A 22,015-nucleotide genomic window follows, 5' to 3' on the forward strand; every position below is an offset into this window, starting at 1 on the left:
ACGTAATTTATTTCCTTGTTGTGCAGACCATTCTTCCTCCCATTGCCGCCAAATTAAATGTTTCAAAATGTTGAAGACGTATCGCCACCTCTCACGATAATATGCCAGTGTACCATTCAATGCTGCATCCTTGGCTGCAGCATCTACCTCCTCATTTCCCTGAATCCCAACATGGCCCGGGATCCATTCTACTCCGACTTCGGAACCCGTCGAGAGGAGTGAGTGGAAAAGAGCCTGGATTCGTAGAATAAGAGGATCGTCAGAGTAAGACTGTAGAGACTGAATGGAGCTTAAAGAATAGGAGTAGATAAGAAATCTGCCCCGAGGTTCCCTGGTTAAAAACAATAATACCCAGTAGACAGCATATAACTATGTACTAAAAACTCTGGCATATGACGTCATCTTAAATTTGTATGTTTGACCGTTTGCGATGAAGGAGCAACCTACATAATCATTAACACGCGATCCGTCAGTAAATATTAGACTAAAATCGGGGAATTTTGATAGCAATTCAGTAAAACGTTGGCGATAAATAAAAGGGGGAATAAATGTTTTAAAACTTTGGCTCAGGCATAAATCAAACAGGGGACGAATCATAATGGAAGGGTGTTGAACTCCCATCACTGTTGCCAGTGTGATGTCCAGATCAGAAAGAATATCACGAAACCGGACACCAGTGGACGAGGACGCCGTGGGTTCTCTCTGTACCAGTGATCAAACGGGGAGGAATGAAAATTTTTGAACGTGTTGTGCCCAGGCCGTGTGAGCAGTTTTAGCCCATATGCGCACAACAAAAGCTTTCGTCGCCGATACAGAGACAATTCCCCAGACTCGCAGTAGAGACTCTCTTTCCGACTAGTTCGGAAAGCTCCCATTGCAAGTCTCAGATCTTGATGGTGTACTGCGTCTAAAATTCGAAGTTTAGAACAAATGTAACTTTCGTTCTGCAAAGGAATTTTACAATGTTACATTTGTTCAGATCAAATTCTATATTAAATCTACATTAAAACATAACCAAAGTAAATAAAGGAAATATTTTGTGGTAATTTGAAGACATTTTCAAGTAAATGAAGTGACAACCATCAGTAGACAAAAGGGCCCTAACTTTTCCTGCATACTGCCTAATCTTGCAAGTGCTTAATTATTATGCTTATTTAATAAACACCATAGCATGACATACTGCTACACAGTGAACAAATTTTTAAAGTAAGAAAACGTTTGCAGAAAACTATCAATTCGTACTATTCACTTTATTAAACATTTTTTAGTGGGTTATTTTACGACACTGTCAACATCTCAAGTTATTTAGCGTCTGAATGAGATGAAGGTGATAATGCTTGTGAAATGAGTCTGGGGTCCAGCACCGATAGTTACCCAGCATTTGTTCATATTGGGTTGAGAGAAAACCCCAGAAAAAAATCAACCAGACAACTTGCCCCGACTGGAATTCGAACCCGGACAACCTGGTTTTGCGGTCAGATGCGCTAACAGTTACTCTGTTTATCTATTGTATGTCAAAATGTTTCAAATTATTTTCTCAACATGCATCAAATATAGGGGAGAGTGGGGCAAGACGCGGAATTTAGTGTTTGGAGGCTTATAATTACAAGAAAAACACGTTCAATTAACTTGAAAAAGAAATATGTGTATTCTTACACATTCAAGTACAAAACTATAGTACAACTTAAAGGTACACTTTATTTAGCTAATATACAAAAACAATTTTCTGAAGAGTGGTCAAAACTTCATCTTGCCCCACCAGGTGGGGTAAGATGGGGCTGTTACTGTTGACAGAGTGCACAAAGATGAACGGCCTCGTCGTCTTCATCCTCCTCGCCTGCACAAGAACAGTGTGCCCATTTGTTGCACTTCCAACATTGGATCCATCCTTCAGTAGACTCGGAGTGCAAATATCCGCAATATAAGCATTCTGCGTCAGAAATATCAGATGATGAAGAAGAAGAATGAGATCTTTGGTTCTTGCATTTAATTCCTAAGCTCATGCAAACTGATTTCTTAGTTGTACTTTTGCAATTCACTTGTTTTTCTTTTGTCACTAAGTCTGCAGTAGGATCAGGGGTAAAAATATTGTTTTTCTTCACATTGCCCTTCTTTTGTCGTTTTTTTTAGCCTTGCTGTCGATTTCCATTTGCAGTTCATTTTTACATACCGACTCAGTTAGCATGGCAGTCTTTCCTTGTTTTCGTGTCTTCTTTCTCAAATTAAGACTGCTACAACTGGGAATTGGCAGGATGTCCTCAGGCGTAAAGCTTAGTTTTCTTTTGATTTTTCGGTGTCATGTTCACCAAACACGTATGGATTGACAGGCCAAATGCCAGTCTTACGAAAGCCATTTATTCCTGTGATCAATGTTGCTGCTCTTACAAAGGCACTGGAATAAAGCTTCGCAACTTGAAATTGTGTTACAACACGACCTGGATTTGATCTCAGCCAAACGACAACTTCTTGATCATAAAACACGCTCAAAGGTTTCATTAAGCTTACGTCCAGGGGTTGTAAGCGATGTGTACAGTGCAGTGGGAAGAGTAGCAATATAACACAATTATCTCTTACATAATCAATCACAGCCATGTTTTTTGTATGTGTGAAATGGCCATCTAGTAGAAGAACAGGTGATTCTTTGGTTGCTCGACTCCACATAACAAACCTCGGAATATTTCGGACTGCATCCATCCACTTGGGTGGTATTCAGCTGTTGCTCCAGGTGGGCAGTCATTCATCAGTTGATTATTTGCACGGACTCGAGGGAATATAAAAGTAGGTGCCATGTATGTCCTCGCTGCATTGAAACATACTTCAATGCTGATCGTCTTCCCCCTCTCGGCGGATGTCAGAACTCCAACTCGCTTCCTACCCTTTAAAAGAAAGTATATTTGATCTATGTGTTGGCACAATCGTAACTCCTGTTTCATCACAGTTGTAGATTTTCTCCGGCGTGAACCCATTTTCTTAAAAAAACACGGGTTAATAGATCAAAGAACTTTCCGACATTTACTTTGTTAAATGCAGCTGCTCTGGCTGCACTGGTGGCTTCAGGTTTTCTCAAAGCCAACTGTGGATGACGAACCCTTAAACCAGACAACCAGTCTTTGACAGCTATTTCTTTTGTCTTCGAAAAACTGTGAACTTTACCCAACTTTTCAGCCCACTGGTACGCTTGAAGTCTCAGGTCATAAGTGGTTAGGCCAAACAAACTTTCCTCCATTTTTAATATATAGTCAACTAACAGATTCTTCTCTTCCACTGAGAACACAGCCTTTATTGGTCCTAAACTTTGGACTAAATTTAGGTTATTGGACACTGCCTGTACATCTGCTGCAGTAGGCTTACCAGCTTGTTGTTTCGTAAGTTTCACTTTCCGCTCAAGGGTAGACTTTGGTACTTTAAAGGAGTCTTCTGTTTTTTTATAACCCATTTCTCCCCGCATAACTGAGTCAATACCAAATCTCATTGACTCTGGTGACCATTTCCCTCTATCTGTCTTCCGTTTGTATGTTCGAACCATTTTGATTTATCTGCAAAGAAAAGTAATCTCCTTTGATAAATCTATTGTAAACGTGGGGCAAGATGGGGTACTGCCCCATCATGCCCCTTCGAGGAAACCCCGTCTTACCCCATCCTCGCCATTTTAAATCAACCCTGCCGATACTAAGTTAAGATTTAGTAAATATTAATTGTGACACTGGTGAACACATCTATAAAGTCTACAATTTCAAGTACTACAAATGACTTTAAAAAGAAATAAAACATAATTACCTCAGTAAGGCTTAAATATCCACGTAAATATATAAGTCACAAATGTAAAATCACATAACTTTGAATTCACCTAAACTCACTGCGTTCAAGCAGCTCACAATGGCTGTCAACACTGTCAAATTCAGTCTCTTCGTCAACTCTAATATGTTCCAACAGGTAGCACCACCGACTGGGTCTGTAGCTTGAATACCCCGTCTTTCTCTGCTATGCCCCACACTCCCCTAGGTAGTAATATTTTCGAAATCGTGTCCAGAAACTTACTTTAAGCGAAATACATATATTAGAAAAAAATTTAAGACACTTTTCAATAAAGAAATCAAATCATGTTTTATTTAATGATGCTCGCAACTGCTGAGGTTATATCAGCATCGCCGGTGTGCTGGAATTTTGTCATGCATGAGTTCTTTTACATGCGAGCAAATCTACTGACATAAGTCTGTCGCATTTAAACACATTTAAATGTCACTGACCTGGGTCAAAATCGAACCAGCAACCTCGGGCACAGAAGACCAGCATTATACCGACTGTGCTGCCCAGGCCGACTTTAATAAAGAATGTTCAATGAGTTTACACAAGCAGTTATTATACGAATGTACAAGTGTTATTTCAATTACAAACGTAGAAATGGGACAAAAGAAGGGAATGATAATGGAAGGATAAGGACAAATTGTATACAGATTAGAAAGTTTCAAAACCTAAATGAATTCGAAGGCACACCAAAGTAAACACATGAATGAACTGTTAAATGTTAGTGGTTTTATTTTGTAGCTTACCAAAAAAAATTGTAGCAAATTTAATAACATACAAAATTTCTTAAACCATTTATTTACTGTTGATACTAAAATCTAAATGCTGGGAAATGCAGAAGCTCCTAAAAATGAACACCATCATCTCAGCTTTCAGCAAAGTGCAAAGTTCACGTATTCTGTGGCGTAATATAGTTATACAAGACTATATAAATATGGAGTTTGGATGGGAAACTCGTCATAAGTATGTGCCTACGGGTTTACCATCGAATTATGTAAAACCCCATACTTTTATGTAAGTAATACAAGGCAATATGGTCACCGATGTTACAGCATGTACTGTGATGTACCCTCATTCAAGCATTTTGTGCAAAATTCGAACATAAGATAAAGTTAAACTAAAATAAAATAAAAATATAAACTAAAGCAGGCTTTATCCATCACATTCTTGTACCTACTTAACAAATCAAAGTATTATGGGGTGCTTCGTTAAACAGACTGCAGATATTCATGTAAAAATTTAAAACTTCAAATTTTACAGTGAAAATAATTATGTATTTTTAATGCATAAAAAACAAAGTTAGTTTACATATTCTACATAAGGTTGCGAAATAAATACCAATGTGTTTTGTCAAGTTCTGGAATTAAACATATTGCTTATTTGAAGATGAAAAGTTTGTCATTTTCATGCAAATGTAAGAAGCATCAACTCTCAAAACCTATTGGTGGAATGAATGTTGACATTTCTGTTAAGCCCGACAGTCTTCAGGCAGTCTAAGAATATACACATTCTTATTAAATTCTTCCCAGTGCACTGTAGAATAGGGAGCAACACGATGACTGCACACCAATTAAGATATCCTGCATTTCCATTACAATGAACTTCATTATTTTTTTGCCATTGGGAAATCTTTTGTTATTTCAACAGATGTAGTTAATTTACTATTAAATATATTCGATTAATCTTTTCAGAGCTCTGTTTCTAATGACTCTCAATACAAACATGAGGACAATCACTTTACGAAGCTGATGTTACTTAAAGCTAATGGATAAGTAATTCATACACATGGTGAACAGTCTTATTGCAAGTCATTAAGTAAGTGTTGTAGATTATCTTTTCAATCTACAATTTGATATTCAAGCTGGGTATACTGCATTCTGCGTATATCCAAATAGGGAAATTAAGCATTACAATATACCGCATTCTATACTGATTAGACAGCTGGCATAAAGATGAATTCATAATCATATACTGCAGACATACTCCACAGAAGTATATATTTTTAAAATAAATACATATGTCCCCATAATCAATGAAAGCATAAATATTTAACAATTTTTACACGTGTTGAAATATACTTTTACCCTTCACTGCCAAGTTCGGATTTAGCAGATCCAAAATAAAAATTCTCACAAGGGATAAAGAAGAGCCTTAGGGTCGAATTCATAGTCGTCACTTATAAAATGAGGAAACACTTAAGTAATGAGCATTTCCTTAGCACTTATTTTAGATTGTATTGCAGAGACGCTACTCATTCATATGCCCTGAGCATTCCCTTGACATCGAAAGAAATATGGCAACATGGCTAGACATGAGCGCTTTCCTACATTCAATTGTTTTCCAGCGCCTTCAAATTGTTAAATCGGCATTATTGTCATACACAAATACAGAAGTAAATATTATAGAGCTAAAAATTATAGAAGATGTCCAGAAAGCATTTTACAGAAAAGAAAGAAATGAGCTAAGATAACTAGTTATGAAATATGGAGATATTGTCGAAAGTAAAAAAAAAAATGATAATTGTTCTCTCCAAAAGAAGAAACTGACATGGAATAAAATTGCAGTTGAGTTTAATGCCAACTCCGGAAATATTCCTGTAAGTAAATCATTTTAATTTATTTTTCAGTTATTTTTATGCTAAACAAAGTGGAAGTGATATAATTACGCAAATTTTAACGGCTTATTCCTTGGGTTGAATACAAACAAAAATGCAAATAACACTTTGTTGGGACGTGAATACTTTTCGAAAAAAAAAAAAAATGTCGCTTAAATCTACCTGAAATGCTGCTGTATCATAAATCTCAAAGCAACCAGTACTTTCAGCAGTGGCGAAATCGGTAAGCCTCATGGTGTATTGTGAATTTAAATGAGAGACACCAGAATATTCACAACAGTGTTCTTGTCAAAACGATATCTCCTCTTAAATTGTTGATCATTATACATCTCTAAAGGGTTTCTCATATCTCTGATATATCTCTTGCTTGCCGAAACTCATTTTCATTTTAATTACAGAACTCAAATTAAATTAAATCATAATCTATTGCATACCGAATCAGCTGATTACAATGCATATGAGGAAACACTTGAGTAAGCTGACAAGCTACCTAATTTGAATAAGTGTTCACTTCAGTGAGATTTATGAATTGGAAATTATTATAAGCAACTGATTAAGTGTTTCCTTACGATAAGTGTTGACTATGAATTCGGACCTTATATTTCTTTAGATTTTTCTCCCCTCCTTCCCTCTGTAACTCTGAAAAATGGATTTTAAAGGAACTTAATTTGGACTAAATGCTAACAGTTACATAAATAAGACAAACAAAAGTGTGGCTTTACAAAATTAGTATTCACAAGAGCATAACATTTTATTTTACCAGTTTTGCTCATCCCTTGTTACAGAAAAAGTTACACTGAACTGTCATCTCATGCAGGGATAAAAAAAAAATACCAAATAAAATTGATATAAGTACTTTTACTTACATCCTTTCAAATTGAACAATAGTCATCCAAAATTGTCAGCACACTGTTGCAAAGTTACAATCAAAATTACATCATTTCGCTCACCAACCAATAATTTCACTACTATGCAGATCAATGAGTTCTATAGACAGAACAATTTAAAATTTACCGGTATTTTAACCAGTCGCAGCATGGCCGAGTGCAGTGAAGATCCATGTTGCATGGCCTAGTACAGAAGGGGCAGGGATCCAGCAGTCAGCTGATGGGTGGCACAGGGTGTATTGAAGGAAAGTAAATGAATAGTGAAGGAAACTATATGTGCAGGGTTTAAGATGTAATGTGCACCACAATGAACTAATCAAGTAAGTAATAATTAGAGCCTGGATTTATATGCATTTATAAACATTGAAATATGCATGCAAATATTCTCTATAAAATCTTAAAATATGCATTATAATCTATACTAATAATAAATCTGTAGCCGAAATTTTTCTGGTAATTTTCGATTTTCCAAAAATAATTGGTCCTAATATATATAATTAACCACCCTGAAACCGAAAATCGCTTTTTTGAAATTTTTGTTTGTATGTCTGTCTGTCTGTCTGTCTGTTTGTTACCTTTTCACGCGATAATGGCTGAACCGATTTCCATGAAAATTGGAATATGAATTAAGTTCGTTGTAACTTAGATTTTAGGCTATATGGCATTCAAAATACTTTATTTGAAAGGGGTGTTATAAGGGGGCCTGAATTAAATAAATCGAAATACCTCGCTTATTATTGATTTTTGTTAAAAATCTTACATAACAAAAGTTTCTTTAAAAATGATTTCCGATAAGTTTCACTCTTTGCAAAATTTTGATAGGACTGATATTTAATGAGACAAATGAGTTTTAAAATTAAAATAACACCATCTAAGGCGGTGCAATGAAATAAGAAAAAATAACTTCGTCTATAAGGGGCCTTGGACAACAACAATCGAAAGATATTAAACATAGCCTACAGAGAATGTTTCTGTGTTTGTATGAAGTAATATCGGATGCTAAATTACCCGATTTGTATAATTAATTATTATTTCACCATTGGAAAGTGTACTTTCTCTAGATGGACATAATGCTATAATGTTATTACAGTAACTTCTGAGTGAATCAAGGACAGGTAAGATTAAAATAACTTCTTATGCATAGAAAATTTAATAGGCTATTTTGTACATTCATTAAACTGGTTGCATGTAATAAGAAATAAGAAACATGTTAAAGAAATTGTCATTGCACCAAATGAGTGCTCTCTGGACCAAAATGATCGCATTTTAATTATTTAAATACAATTTAAATTAAGTAACATATTAAACGATTTATCCTTCTATCAAACACTAATGTTCCCTGGATCAAACGTCCTATTTTAATTATTTAATTACGTTATATTTATTTCTAACGGGTGCAGCGGAGCGCACGGGTACGGCTAGTATACAATATAAATTCCGGAAGTAACACCTCGTAAAACAATGTTTTTACTTTTAAATGGAGTAAAAAGAAGGTGGTTTTAAAGTCGTGTAAAACATTGTACATTTCAATAGAACACAGTTAAACAACTAACTTGACTTTCACTATATTACTTAAGTATGAAATTTGTCTTTTACTAATATTAAAGCTAAGAACTGCAGGAAACGATTAATGTTATCTGCATATGTTCCATGCTGAAGCTCCTATGGCTTTAAGAAAACAGATTTGATAATAACCTCTACACATCACAAGAAGTCAAATTGCATGGAGTGAAGTAGATATATCTTTTTGTGTCATCTCATTTTTTAATTCCACTGCTTCACCACGTAACAATTTTGCTATCTTACAAACAGTATGCTACCCAGAATTTTTTGCAAGCAATGACTGAAGTTTTCTAGAAACGTTTTTTGCAATTCCGTGTGTTTCAGAGGTGAAAGCATAAATAACATTTTGAATCAAGGACAAGGACTTTTGCAATGAAGAAAACTGTGCTTTTATTTTTGTTATTGTTTCAGATAGACTGACTCACGTGGTACTAAAACAAATGAACTAACCACAGTGCCGCAATTCCACAGGGCAGGAATCATTTCTTATCCATTAATCTTCGAAGAATTGCTGAATATGCCACTCTTTTTTGTATTACAAATATGTTGGAATATGTCCAGAAAATGCCATTTTTTTTTTTTTACTGAAATAGGAAAATGTGCATGCAATGTAAATAAATCTTAAAATATGCAGTCACATGCACTAACAATGATGTGTTAAGTAATTACTATTGTCATGATTAGGAGGCAGATGTTGATGAAATTCATCTTATTTTTCACATTAGGATGGTGCCTATTAATATGGAAATCCTTTCTATGTTAATATCAATGTGAAAAAATTTCTTATGTTGCATTTGTTTATGTCTTACAAATATGTTGGAATATGTCCAGAAAATGCCATTTTTTTTTTACTGAAATAGGAAAATGTGCATGCAATGTAAATAAATCTTAAAATATGCAGTCACATGCACTAACAATGATGTGTTAAGTAATTACTATTGTCATGATTAGGAGGCAGATGTTGATGAAATTCATCTTATTTTTCACATTAGGATGGTGCCTATTAATATGGAAATCCTTTCTATGTTAATATCAATGTGAAAAATTAATTTCTTATGTTGCATTTGTTTATGTCTTTGAGCTAATAGGTCATTTTCATATTTTGTTTTCGGCATTTTTTGGTCATTTTTAATACTTTGAAGATCTTTTAGATCATTTGGAATGTATTTTACTTCCTTCTTTACAGATAGACGTGTTAAATCTTTTTCTAAGCAAATAGATCAGTAATCATTACCTACTGAATAAGTGAATAACAGTGAAGTTTGAGTTTTATAGTTTAAAACAAACTCTAAAATCCATCCCTCATTCCACTGAAGACTTCACCTCACACAATAGAAATAATATAAAATGCTTCACAACAGCTTAGTTTAAGCGAGGGCCTCGACCATTACTACTGTTCTTTTATTGGTATGAGGGTGTCTTTAGAATTAATGTTTGAAAGGCGGGAAACTTTCACCATTTCCTGAACAATAGAATGTTGCATCCCCAATATGGTTCGGAAGGGATCTACTACAGTAGACAGTATTTTTAACACAAAGATTGCAAGAATGCACGCTGCACCCACAATTTGTTTTGTCATTCATACTCCCTCATCTGGAAGTCTGGTAACAAAGTGAAGAGTGGGAGGAGATGGAGAATGAAGGCACTGACATAGACCACCCCTGATTGAAAACACATTGTAAACCCTAATTAAAATCTATAGTTTTCCCTTAAAACATTAATTTTGTTGCATGTCCTTTTCCTTTATCTTAGTCAAATTACAGGAAGTTTCCTCCTCTCTCCGAATTTGGTGGGCAGTCATTGAAACAAGGTGACTAATTTTTAAGAAGTTGTGGTGCAAGTAACTTGAATAATATTTAAATGTCATTTTCTTTTAATTCTATGCCACTTTTCCATTACTTTAAGGACATTTTATTGATCATTTAAGTAGATTTTTAGGTCAACAACATCCGCCTCCTAATCATGAAAATCGAAGAAAACTATGTTTGCATATGTGAAATTTGTTTGCATGCAGTATGTATTTTGCATATAAATCCGGGTTCTAGTAATAATATTGAAAATTATATATAACTTATCTTTCATTAAAGCAGTTGTTGAAAATGATTTTCACCTCTCTCAATGGCAAATGCAAACATCAGACCAGAGTAGAAGATTTTCATACACCTGCTGCAGCTCATTTTCTGTATCTCTTATCACTTGCATGATTTCAATTTTCGGAGCTTCAAGAGTATGTGAATTGTTTCTTTACACTTTCTGCTTTAAATTTCCTCATAGATAAAAATTACACATACCGGTACTTAAATCAGGGGAATATTGTGGCCGAAGTCCATAACTAATTAACCTGTCATCATACTGGTTCATCTTTTCTAGCGTGTTCATTGAACAGGATTATCCTGCAGGAAGTAGGCATGCATTTTTCTTCCTCAGACTAAGTCACCAAGAATGGCTGCAGTATGTTTTGAACACTATGTTCTGAGTTACCTGTGTCATAAAAGAAAATACGGTCAATCATCCTGTGTGCACTAATGCCACACTATACACCTACTTTTTGATCATGAAGAGGAACTTCATGAACTGAACAGAGATTTTCAGTGTCCTAATACCTTGTATTCTGAGTTCACGTACCCATTTATATGATGCATCTACATGGTTCAACTTTTCTTTCAATTTTAAGCATTCAAGCAATGCATGCAAGATTGATATTTAATATTAATTAACATTTATACGTAGTGAAGTTGATGTTCAAACTGGCTCACCATGTAGACATAAAATCTTCATGCTTTTTAATTGAACGTTCGTTTTAAACTTGATTCTTTCAATATTCTTCCCAGATTGCATGCAAACGTGCAAGGAAAATTGAACCACGTAGATCCAGCTATATGGAACCAAGTTTCGTCAGTCATGATCAAAAGAAATGGATAAATTATACCATCATGAACAGATTGTAACATCCACCGAGAGAAATTTACACGAGTAGCTGGATCTGTTGGTGTTAACTGATGAACGAATGAAGCTTGCCACTTCTGTGGCTACAATGCTAGCATGCTGATCTTCCATCCAGGCAGCTTGTGTTCGATCCCCATTCAGGTTTGGGTGGAATTTGTGGTGGGCAAAACTGACATAGCAGGTTATTCTCGGGGTACTCAGGTTTCGCTTTTCCATTTCACCAAAAATCTTTAATTCCCCCTCATTTCATCTATCATCTCTAATAGTAAAAATAGGCTTGTGTAATACCTGGAGATAGTGCAGGTTTCCAATGCTGATCTACTGTAGTTTCTCTGATCTACTGTAGTTTCTAAGGGTTTGGGGCTCTGGATTCAGGCTCATCAATAGATGACAGGACCTTATCTGCAGGGCCCAGTAAGGATGGCCCATCTGTCAGTGTCGGATGCACGAATGCCTCTCAGGGCATCTGTCAGACTTAGAAAATTAGTGCATATAGAGTGAATAATGTACCTAAAAACAGCCTAAGTTCAAGGATCTATTTATTACAGATCCAACCCTGGTGAAAATTAATCAATCAACTGAAACTTCATATGGAAAAAAGTTCAACACTTTCAATCCTCTTAATTCTGATGTTTTTGAGATGCCATATTCCTGTGCTAACCAGAGTCAAAATTTTTTCAGACTTCGCTCGAATCTTATCCGAATATCTGCAAGTGTTTCGTCCGTTAAAACAAATATATTACGTTTTTTTTTTTTTCAAGGTACTGTAGCATCCCAAGTATTGTGGGTCCCTATTACCATGGTATGGCGCATCCTCAGGTTTTGGATAGAGGAGACAGTCTCCAGATATGGAGGGTAGCAGCGAATATATTGAATAAGCAGTCACGGATAGCCGACAAGGGGTGGTCCTCCAGCTTGGGGGTTGGAAGAAAGACTAACAACCCATCACCGTAAAAAAAGAGCCTGTTACGAAACCCCAACATAAGTCTTGGGATGGAACTGATTCTTTGGTGCAACCAGATGGATTGACACACAACCAGATAGATCATATTTTGATAAATAAACGAAGACATACCAGTATAGTAGAAATTCGATCCTTCAGAGGGGCAGGCTGTAATTCTGACCATTATTTGGTAATTGGAAAATTAAGAGAAAGACTATCAGTAGCCAAGCAATTAGAACAAGTTAATATTAGGAGATTCAATATTCCGAAATTAAAAGACGAGGGAACTAAGCAACATTATCAGGTCGAAATTTCGGTATGCCACTTTAGAAAGTTCCAACGAAGTCGAGAAGGAGTTAAATATTAATAGCGTGTGGGAAAATTTCAGAGATAATATCAAAGTTGCAGCTGAGCACACCACAGGTTATTATGAAACGAAGAAAAAGAAACAGTGGAATTTGTCATCTAGTCTGCTTTCAAAAAAAAACTGAAAGTCAGAATTTTTAGAACAGTTATATTACTGGTTGTTCTCTATGGTTGTGAAACTTGGACTCTCACTTTCAGAGAGGAACAGAGGTTAAGGATGTTCGAGAAAAAAGTGCTTAGGAAAATATTTGGGGCTAAGAGGGATGAAGTTACAGGAGAATGAAGAAAGTTACACAACGCAGAACTGTACGCATTGCATTCATCACCTGACATAATTAGGAATATTAAATTCAGAGATTTGAAATGGGCAGGACATGTAGCACGTATGGGTGAATCTCAAAATGCGTATAGAGTGTTAGTTGGGAGACCTGAGCGAAAAAGACCTTTGGTGAGGCCGAGACATAGATGGGAGAATACTATTAAAATGGATTTGAGGGAGGTGGGATATGATGGTAGGGACTGGATTAATCTTGCTCAGGATAGGGACTGATGACGGGCTTATGTGAGGGCGGCAATGAACCTCCGGGTTTTCTAAAAGCCATTTGTAAGTACTGCAGCAACAGGAAACAATGTCGAAATTTAAGTATATATCTTTCACACGATTTCTTCTTTAAGAGATAACTATTGACATGAAACACACTTTGTTCAGTAGTGTACCACACCATGGTGGTGCTTGCAACAAGAAGTTAGGAATGCAACTGAGAAAGCCAAACCCCTCTTTCAATACTATAGCTGATTGACCCCACGCCCTTGCCTTTCCTGTAGTGGAAAGCCGAAAGTATATAGGTAGAAACAATCCCCGTACTCTTGAAGCTCTGGAAAATGAAATCAGAGATCTTTCACACGATTTCTTCTTTAAGAGATAACTATTGACAAGAAACACTCTTTGTTCAGTAGTGTACCACACCATGGTGATGCTTGCAACAAGAAGTTAGGAATGCAACTGAGAAAGCCAACCCCCTCTTTCAACACTACAGCTGATTGACCCCACGCCCTTGCCTTTCCTTTAGCGGAAAGCCGAAAGTATATAGGTAGAAACAATCCCCGTACTCTTGAAGCTCTGGAAAATGAAATCAGAGATCTTTCACACGATTTCTTCTTTAAGAGATAACTATTGACAAGAAACACTCTTTGTTCAGTAGTGTACCACACCATGGTGATGCTTGCAATAAGAAGTTAGGAATGCAACTGAGAAAGCCAACCCCCTCTTTCAACACTACAGCTGATTGACCCCACGCCCTTGCCTTTCCTTTAGCGGAAAGCCGAAAGTATATAGGTAGAAACAATCCCCGTACTCTTGAAGCTCTGGAAAATGAAATCAGAGAAGTAATAAGTAAAGCTACACAAAATGAGCTGGTGTTTGAATATCTTCTATGCTATGTGATGTTTGCATTCAGGAAGGTGAAAATCATTGTCAGCAGCTGCTTTGATAAAAATTAAGACTCGCATAATTTTCAACATTATTATTTTATTATAGTGCACATTACAGCTTAAACCCCACACAATTACTTTTCCTCAATACACCCTGTGCTGCCACTCGACTGCCATGTTCCTGCCCCTCCTATGCCGGTCAAAGTGCCGGCAAATTTTAAATGGTCCTCTCTGTATATCTGAACTTTATGTACATATTTTTGCATCCCATCGTTCACAACGAAAAATAAATTTCTATACATAAATGTTTACGTATATATACAAGTATACTTATTAATATAAATTAAGTTATATAATTAATACAGAGTGATTTATATAGAACTGACACATTTCTTTCTTTAATTATTCCGTTGGAAATTCATTCAATGACTCAAATTTAGCACCAAATTAAGCAGAATGTTTTGGAGTTTCGATTCCTTGTCACTAGATGCGCAGATGTTTATGTTTTATTCCTATTGTTGGCAGCTGTTTTCGACATTTTGTGTCAACATAAAAATGCAGTACACATTAAATCAACGACTCTTCCTTGTGAAGCAATACTGGATTACGAATTCAATTACAGCTACTCAAAGGGCATATCAGAGAGAATTTGGTGTTCGCAATCCTCCCAAAAGAAACACAATACTGGGACTGGTAAACAAATTGGAAACAACTGGATCTCTGGTGAGTGAAAAGGGCAAGCATCGTTCATCTAGGCTTCCCACGGTTGTTGACGTAAGAGCACGACTGGAGCAGTCACCCAAAAAATCATTAAGACGTTTGTCGCAGGAGACAGGGTACACCTACTCAATGTGTCAGAGAGCCTAAAGCCATATAGGGTTACGGTTGTTCATCAGCTACAGGAACCAGATAAGGATAAAAGATTGAATTATTGTCGTTGGTTTCAGACGTTCATTGTGCAAAATCCTGCCATATTGTCCATCACATGGTTCACAGATGAAGCATGGTTCCATTTATCCGGTTATGTGACGACCGAATAATTTCCAGGAACCTGTGGCCACCGAGATCTCCGGATTTGACAATGCCGGACAACATTTGCTATAGAGGTAAATCTCCCAAAATTCCTCTACATTTTAGGTATAATAAGTTGTCGCTAGCACAATTCGTTTTGAAACAATTAATGAAAGAAATGTGTCAGTTCTATATAAATCACTCTGTACAAAAAAATGGCTAGTTAAATTCGGCTGCCATGAATGTAAATGGCAAAATTTTCTCTTTTGCTTCTGTCTCTTGAAATGGCACAGCCGATAACATAGTTCATGTGGTATGATGAGCGTTCAGTTGTAAGAGAGGAGGAAATGAGTAATATACTTCCTTCTCCTTACAAAATGTTCTATGATCCATTTAGATTATTTTCTTAGCTATAATATATTATTACAGCAGTCATAGGGTTACTAACATTTTAACACATCTAGATATTGCCAAATACGTCCATGAGATGATATATCAGATAGTACCAAAATAAATATTAAACTACATAAGAGAGACCTTAGAACTAGTCCTAACCTCAAAATGAAAATGAAGATTGAACTTCTAATGGCTTATTAGGCAACTAAAATATGGAGCAAATGCAGTTATGCAGATACAAAGTAGCTTGTATGTGTTATATACAGTATACGTATGAATTAACCCCCACAACTTTATCAATTAACTTTAGAATTAGAATTCTATTTTCAAAGATGAGTTTTATATATTTATTTTTCTATAACCACTTCTATTTCCTCATAAATGGTCTGGAAATTTTGATAGTGACGAGTCACCAAAAAAGTTAACAATTTTTTGAACACGAAATCACATTTCTAAATATGAACATTAACCATACTAGGTATGTTATAAAATAGCCAAAATAACAACGCTTTCAGTTAAGCTCTTGTAAGAGGGGGAACAATTTCTCGAACGTCATCCTAATGTTCCACTGATAGAGAACATTTCAAAAGCTGGTGTATTTCTACCATAACCAGTTAAAAACTATTATTGGTCCATGAAAGTCAATTGAATTTACATTCCAATAGTCTGGATAAGACGAAAAATTAAGCAATTTTAGATATCAGCAAATAAGAACATCAGTTACCCAAGAGTCAGAAATTCAGATCAACACCAAAAGTGAGGGCATTAAAATCTACGAAACTTTTCTTACAAAATTAAAATTTACACTAAATACGTTGAACTTAATTCCTACATTTCCTTCGACTCTTCTTTCTTTTACGTCAGTAGCAACAAAACTTAGTTCACAGTCACAGACATATCTGTAATGCAAAATGACGTAATTTTAAAATAGCCTGTCAGCCACTGACAGAAATTCATCAATTAATGTTACTGCCAACAAACAGCGCAAAACTATAATTACATGGGATGCAAAGACAAGGGATAAAGACTTTTCCACACACAATTCACAGTTTTCAACCAAACTGGAACTTGAGGTCTACATGCTGTGGCAAACTCAATTTATTCTTTTTACACGGTATAACTTACAATCAACACTCTCCTATCCTTATCTTGAGGATCATACAATTTTGATTGTCACTTTTTCGTTGTGGATGCGGATGCTTGTGCATCCTGACCCAATGACTAGATAAATAACAGAATTCAACTAAACTTGGCTGGTGCACGAGGACTTGAACCTGTGACAGTAGATCTTGTTTAATAAATGCGAAAGGTGACCACTTTGCCAGGCCTGCTAACGATCACAGTACAAAGGTTAGATTATTGTAAATAAAATCAGCATAAGGGAAGAGTAAGTTCTGGACGAGACACTTAGGGCAATGTACAAACACTGTAATAGCCTTATCAGTCACATCACTGGGAACTCAAACACTTTTTCTTTTCAATTACAAACTTTAATAGTCTATTGTCATTATTTTAATTATAGAAAACAGAGAGGAAGCATTTTATTGTGTGTAACAGTTACAATTGCAACAAGATTCTCTTGCAGAAAATCTAATATCAATTCACTGAACTTCACATTTTCAGTATAACCCAGTAGATTTAGATTGTACTACAATACCAAAGCACCACTGTCACCACATCTGCTACCATCAGCACCACTACCAACAACACCATCACCACCACCACAAAATAGTTACAGTTTTCCTTATGGGAACTGTTACGCGTACCTTCATATTTGTGTGATGGCACATGAATATCAACCATGTGTGAACAACAGATGTTTCAAGATTTCGATGATTAACTTTGTCATCACAGAGCTGAAATTTCCAGTGAAACCTTCACATGTACATACAAAGCCCTCAATTTCTTGAATGTTTATGCAAGGTCAGCAATAAGAATTTTGCAATAACACATTTAGTAATGCAGGCAATATATGAAGAACAAATAAACTTCAAGTCGTTCATGATATGAGATTGTGGCATTTGAAACAAAAGCATTCCAAAAATTAATTAGAATTTACTTATTGATTACTCTGGAAATGGTGTAATAATAAACAGCTTTAAAATGTAGAAGTTTAACTTCATGGGAATTTTTAAATGATATTTTCCTGAAGTATGGTCATTACTTTTACAAATTCAGTATCTTTCCTGAGATTTCACTTACAAGTACTTGTGTCTGGATTAATTTCTTATGAAATCTACGGTATACTTCAGTTTCCATGATTAATAAGCCTATAATGAAAATAACGATACATATCTATAGTAAAAAGACGAGTATTAAAAATAACTTAATAAACAAACTTGTTCTTTTCTTACATTAACTCTACACAGCAACTTGCACAAATGAATTGCTAATACAACTTAGCTTATAATAAATTCTACACAGCTGTAAAATATAGATTAGTGTTTAAATTAAAATGAACAAGGTATATCGGCAAACCGGCTTCATAAATTTCAGTTCTGACTACATAATATTACTTTATACATAACAAAATAAAGCATTTGAGTATAAAAATGGGGTGCTGCTGTGCCCAGGCCACATCTGTAGTTATGATTTCAGAAGGCAGACTGTACACAAAAAACATGCAATTGTAATTCGTAACACACACAATCTTTGGCCTTCAATATTCATTCAATAATATTTAAACTAAAAATCTAAAGAACATGCCCTCTTACCACGAACTGATCCAGAACTCGACACTTCCCTGTACAAAGTTATTAAAACAACAGATTCATTCATCCATTCACAAATTAATGACTACCTCAAGAATTATGCTTTTCATGCTATCCAAATAACGTAAGTGGCAATATATTACTAACACTATAATTGGCGTCATTTAGCCAGTATTGTAAAATTACAAACAGAAAATACTGATACTTTAAGAAATTAGTACCAACATTGTCTGATATAAAAAATATTTGCAAATAAATTTCACAAATAACTGAATCTGACAGTCTTTCAAATAAAAATTAATATCATACAGTGTATATATAAAATGTCATATATATTCTTATCAAATTCATTTTTCCATAAACATTAAAATACTAATTATTTAAAAACTGGAATTACCACTGATCAAATGTCAAGCACGTGGCTTTCCACTTGCCTTGTAAACAAAATTGCATAGTTACAGGTATAAAATAGCAGCCAAGTTTTGGATTCAGCTGTTTTGAGTCGAAACGCTTCTGTTTGAGCTTTGATAGAACTTCACTCAACTGAGTTTGATTTTGTTCAGTTAAAAGTCGTCCATCAATAGTGTGGGTATCTTCTTGGAGTACAGTATAGTGTATGGAGCACAAAATTGATGTCCAATAAGCCAGTACTAATTTCAATTTGACCACATGTTCAAATCAGCACAAGTAATTTTTACTTCCTAATTACAACGGATTACATGGCCCAATGAAATGGATAAACTTCAGTGGCCGATAACTCCTCCAAAGTTTTACAATTCACACTACTAGCAATCTTACGCATGCACACCCACACACACGCACCATGCACGCATTCTCCCTCTTGAGCAGAGTTGGCCATTGAACACATACTGCCTCTTGGACTCGATGGGAAAGAACTGAACCAAGACCCCGAGTGAGAACAACACAATGCACAATGAAGAATGAAATGGGTGGGCATCTTTGAGTTTGTGCTGCCATGTCACTTAACACTGTAAACACACGACATTCAAATTGCATCGACAGTGATCACGTAGACATAGACATGGATGTGAAGGTGTTTGCGTATCATGACTCAGATACAAGGAAAGAATCAAGTGCTACAATTTTTGACATAATCAGGCATGCAACGACCCCACACAGTTCATTGGCACAATGTAATAGCAGGTTATTTATGTACGTGCCCCATTGTGAATGTGCTTTCAAAGGATGTGTGTCACACATACAGGCACTCTGCTGCAGCTGATGGGTGGAAGTCAACAAATTAACTAAGTAGAGTTCAACAACAGAATGGAGTCTTGTTCCAACCCGTCTCGATGGAATGCAAACTTGATACCCATGAGAGTCTAAGCTGGGTCTTCTGTAAGATGATGCAGGTCTGCATAGTTTACAATGGCACGGTGCAAGAATTCATACTGAGCCTGCAGAAAAAAGTTACATTACAAATAACACAATCATTGATAATATACCGTATTTTCTCGAATACCCTGCACCCTATAGAAAGCCACGTATGCAACTATTTTTTTTGGGGGGGGGGGGAACTTTCAACAAATGTATTCACACAAATTAAAAACAATTAAACACAAATACAGTGAAAGTTTTGGCCTTAACAACTTTCTTCCATTCCTTACGGCTTCCAACTATCTTCGTCCAGTTTTCCACCTTCATCAATTTCAAATCATTCAGGACATCATCCTCCCATCTATTTTTTGGTCTACCCTGCTTTCTGTTAACTATTGGTTTCCATTTGTATATTTGTTTGACCAGTCTATTATTCTCCACTCTATTTATATGACCAAACCATCCTAATCTTAGCGATTTTATATGATTTATTATGTTCTTATTCTTTATCAGCTCATTCAGTTCACTGTTAAATTTAATTCTCCATGTACCATCATTCATTTTAGTTGGACAAAAAATTGTTCTTAATATTGCTCTTTCAAAAATTAGCAGTCTATGTTTTATGGAGTTTTTAAGGACCCATGTTTCGCTGGCATAAGTTACTACAGGTCTTATTGTAGTACAGTATAGCTTAAATTTGGACTGTTTAGATATCAATTTACTTCTAAATAACTGGAGGTTGGCATGGTATGCTTTGTTTCCCATTACAATTCTTTCCCTTATTTCTTCCTCAATGGTGTCAAATACAGTTCAGTTAACAATAAATTTTATCCTGGAACAGGACACATTTCAAATCCAACCTATGTGAATGCACTGCATGCATGTCAGTTGTCTTGTTTAATCAGCCATTTACACAATATCCTACAATGCTGGTATTAAAAGCATGTGTCACGATTTCCATGTTTCTTCACATGTTTGATAATTTTAAGTTTTTTGCTGCAAGTAACGAATCATCATTTCATACCTTTAGTGTTAGGTCTCCTCATTTTCAGATTTGAAAATAAAAGACGTATAAACTATACACTATTCACACTTGAACTAGATTCTGACACATGTACTGCTCATCCAAACACCATTTAACAATGTTAGTAACTGAAATACAGTAGCGTGCAAATTAATTCGAACACGACATATTTTTACATTTTCTGTCATTGTTGGCCTCACAGCTGCTCATACCGCTTTAATTGACATCTGTAGTACGTGCAATTCCATTGTTGAAGGTCTGTCATTATTTTTTTTATAATATGTGACATTTTGCCTGTCGTTTTGTACTTATAAGCATTTCAGTTGTGTTGAAGACTTAATACTGCAATCCTGTGTACATTCTGTCGTCTTCACAAATCGATACAACTCCACGAAAATGGTCTAAAATTATAACATTAGCAGAGCATTCTTCTATGACACAGAGGCAAATTGCTGCAGAATGTCACATCGGTTTGGCTACTGTTAATTCGATCATAAAACGATACAGGGAGACTGGATCCATCACACCCCAGAAAAAAGGAAACTGTGGCCGGAAAAGGAAGACTTCACCTGCCGATGATTGTTTAATTGTCAGGAAAAGTAAATTAAATCCTAGACTAACTGCTGTCGACTTAACCCGCGAGTTAATGGCTACCACTGGGGCGAATATTCACGTCACAACAGTGTGGCGCAGGCTTTTGGAAGCTGGACGAAGGGCTCGTAAGCCTATTAAGAAGCAACTGCTAACCCCTGTTATCTGCAAAAAACGCTTAATGTGGGCAAAATTACATCAACACTGGACAGTGAATGACTGGAAGAATGTACTTTTTTCCGATGAGTCTCATTTCGAGGTCCACGGCCACCGTGTTTCTTACGTACAGAAAGGATCCGAAAAAGTAACAGCAGCTCATCTCCAACAAGCACCCAAATACCCTCCTAAAGTAATGTTTTGGGGTTGTTTTACACATGAAGGGCCTGGAGC

General features: G+C 35.8%; 1 protein-coding gene across 3 annotated transcripts in view; it reads right to left on the bottom strand.

Moving 5' to 3' along the window:
• Ptp69D (Protein tyrosine phosphatase 69D) overlaps positions 1–22,015 on the bottom strand; it is a 194,057-nt gene that overhangs the window by 64,191 nt on the left and 107,851 nt on the right. Inside the window, exon 26 of one of the 3 annotated variants that reach the window (XM_069837083.1) lies at positions 4,512–20,090. The exons of the other annotated variants lie outside the window; for them this stretch is intronic. Within the exon in view, the coding sequence (XP_069693184.1) occupies positions 20,016–20,090 (75 nt within the window). The 3' untranslated portion in view covers positions 4,512–20,015. Of the gene's footprint in view, positions 1–4,511; positions 20,091–22,015 lie in introns of those variants that run through there. 3 annotated transcript variants of the gene reach the window in all.

The sequence above is a fragment of the Periplaneta americana genome, chromosome 10 (genome assembly GCF_040183065.1).
Source record: "Periplaneta americana isolate PAMFEO1 chromosome 10, P.americana_PAMFEO1_priV1, whole genome shotgun sequence".
Taxonomy (NCBI): domain Eukaryota; kingdom Metazoa; phylum Arthropoda; class Insecta; order Blattodea; family Blattidae; genus Periplaneta; species Periplaneta americana.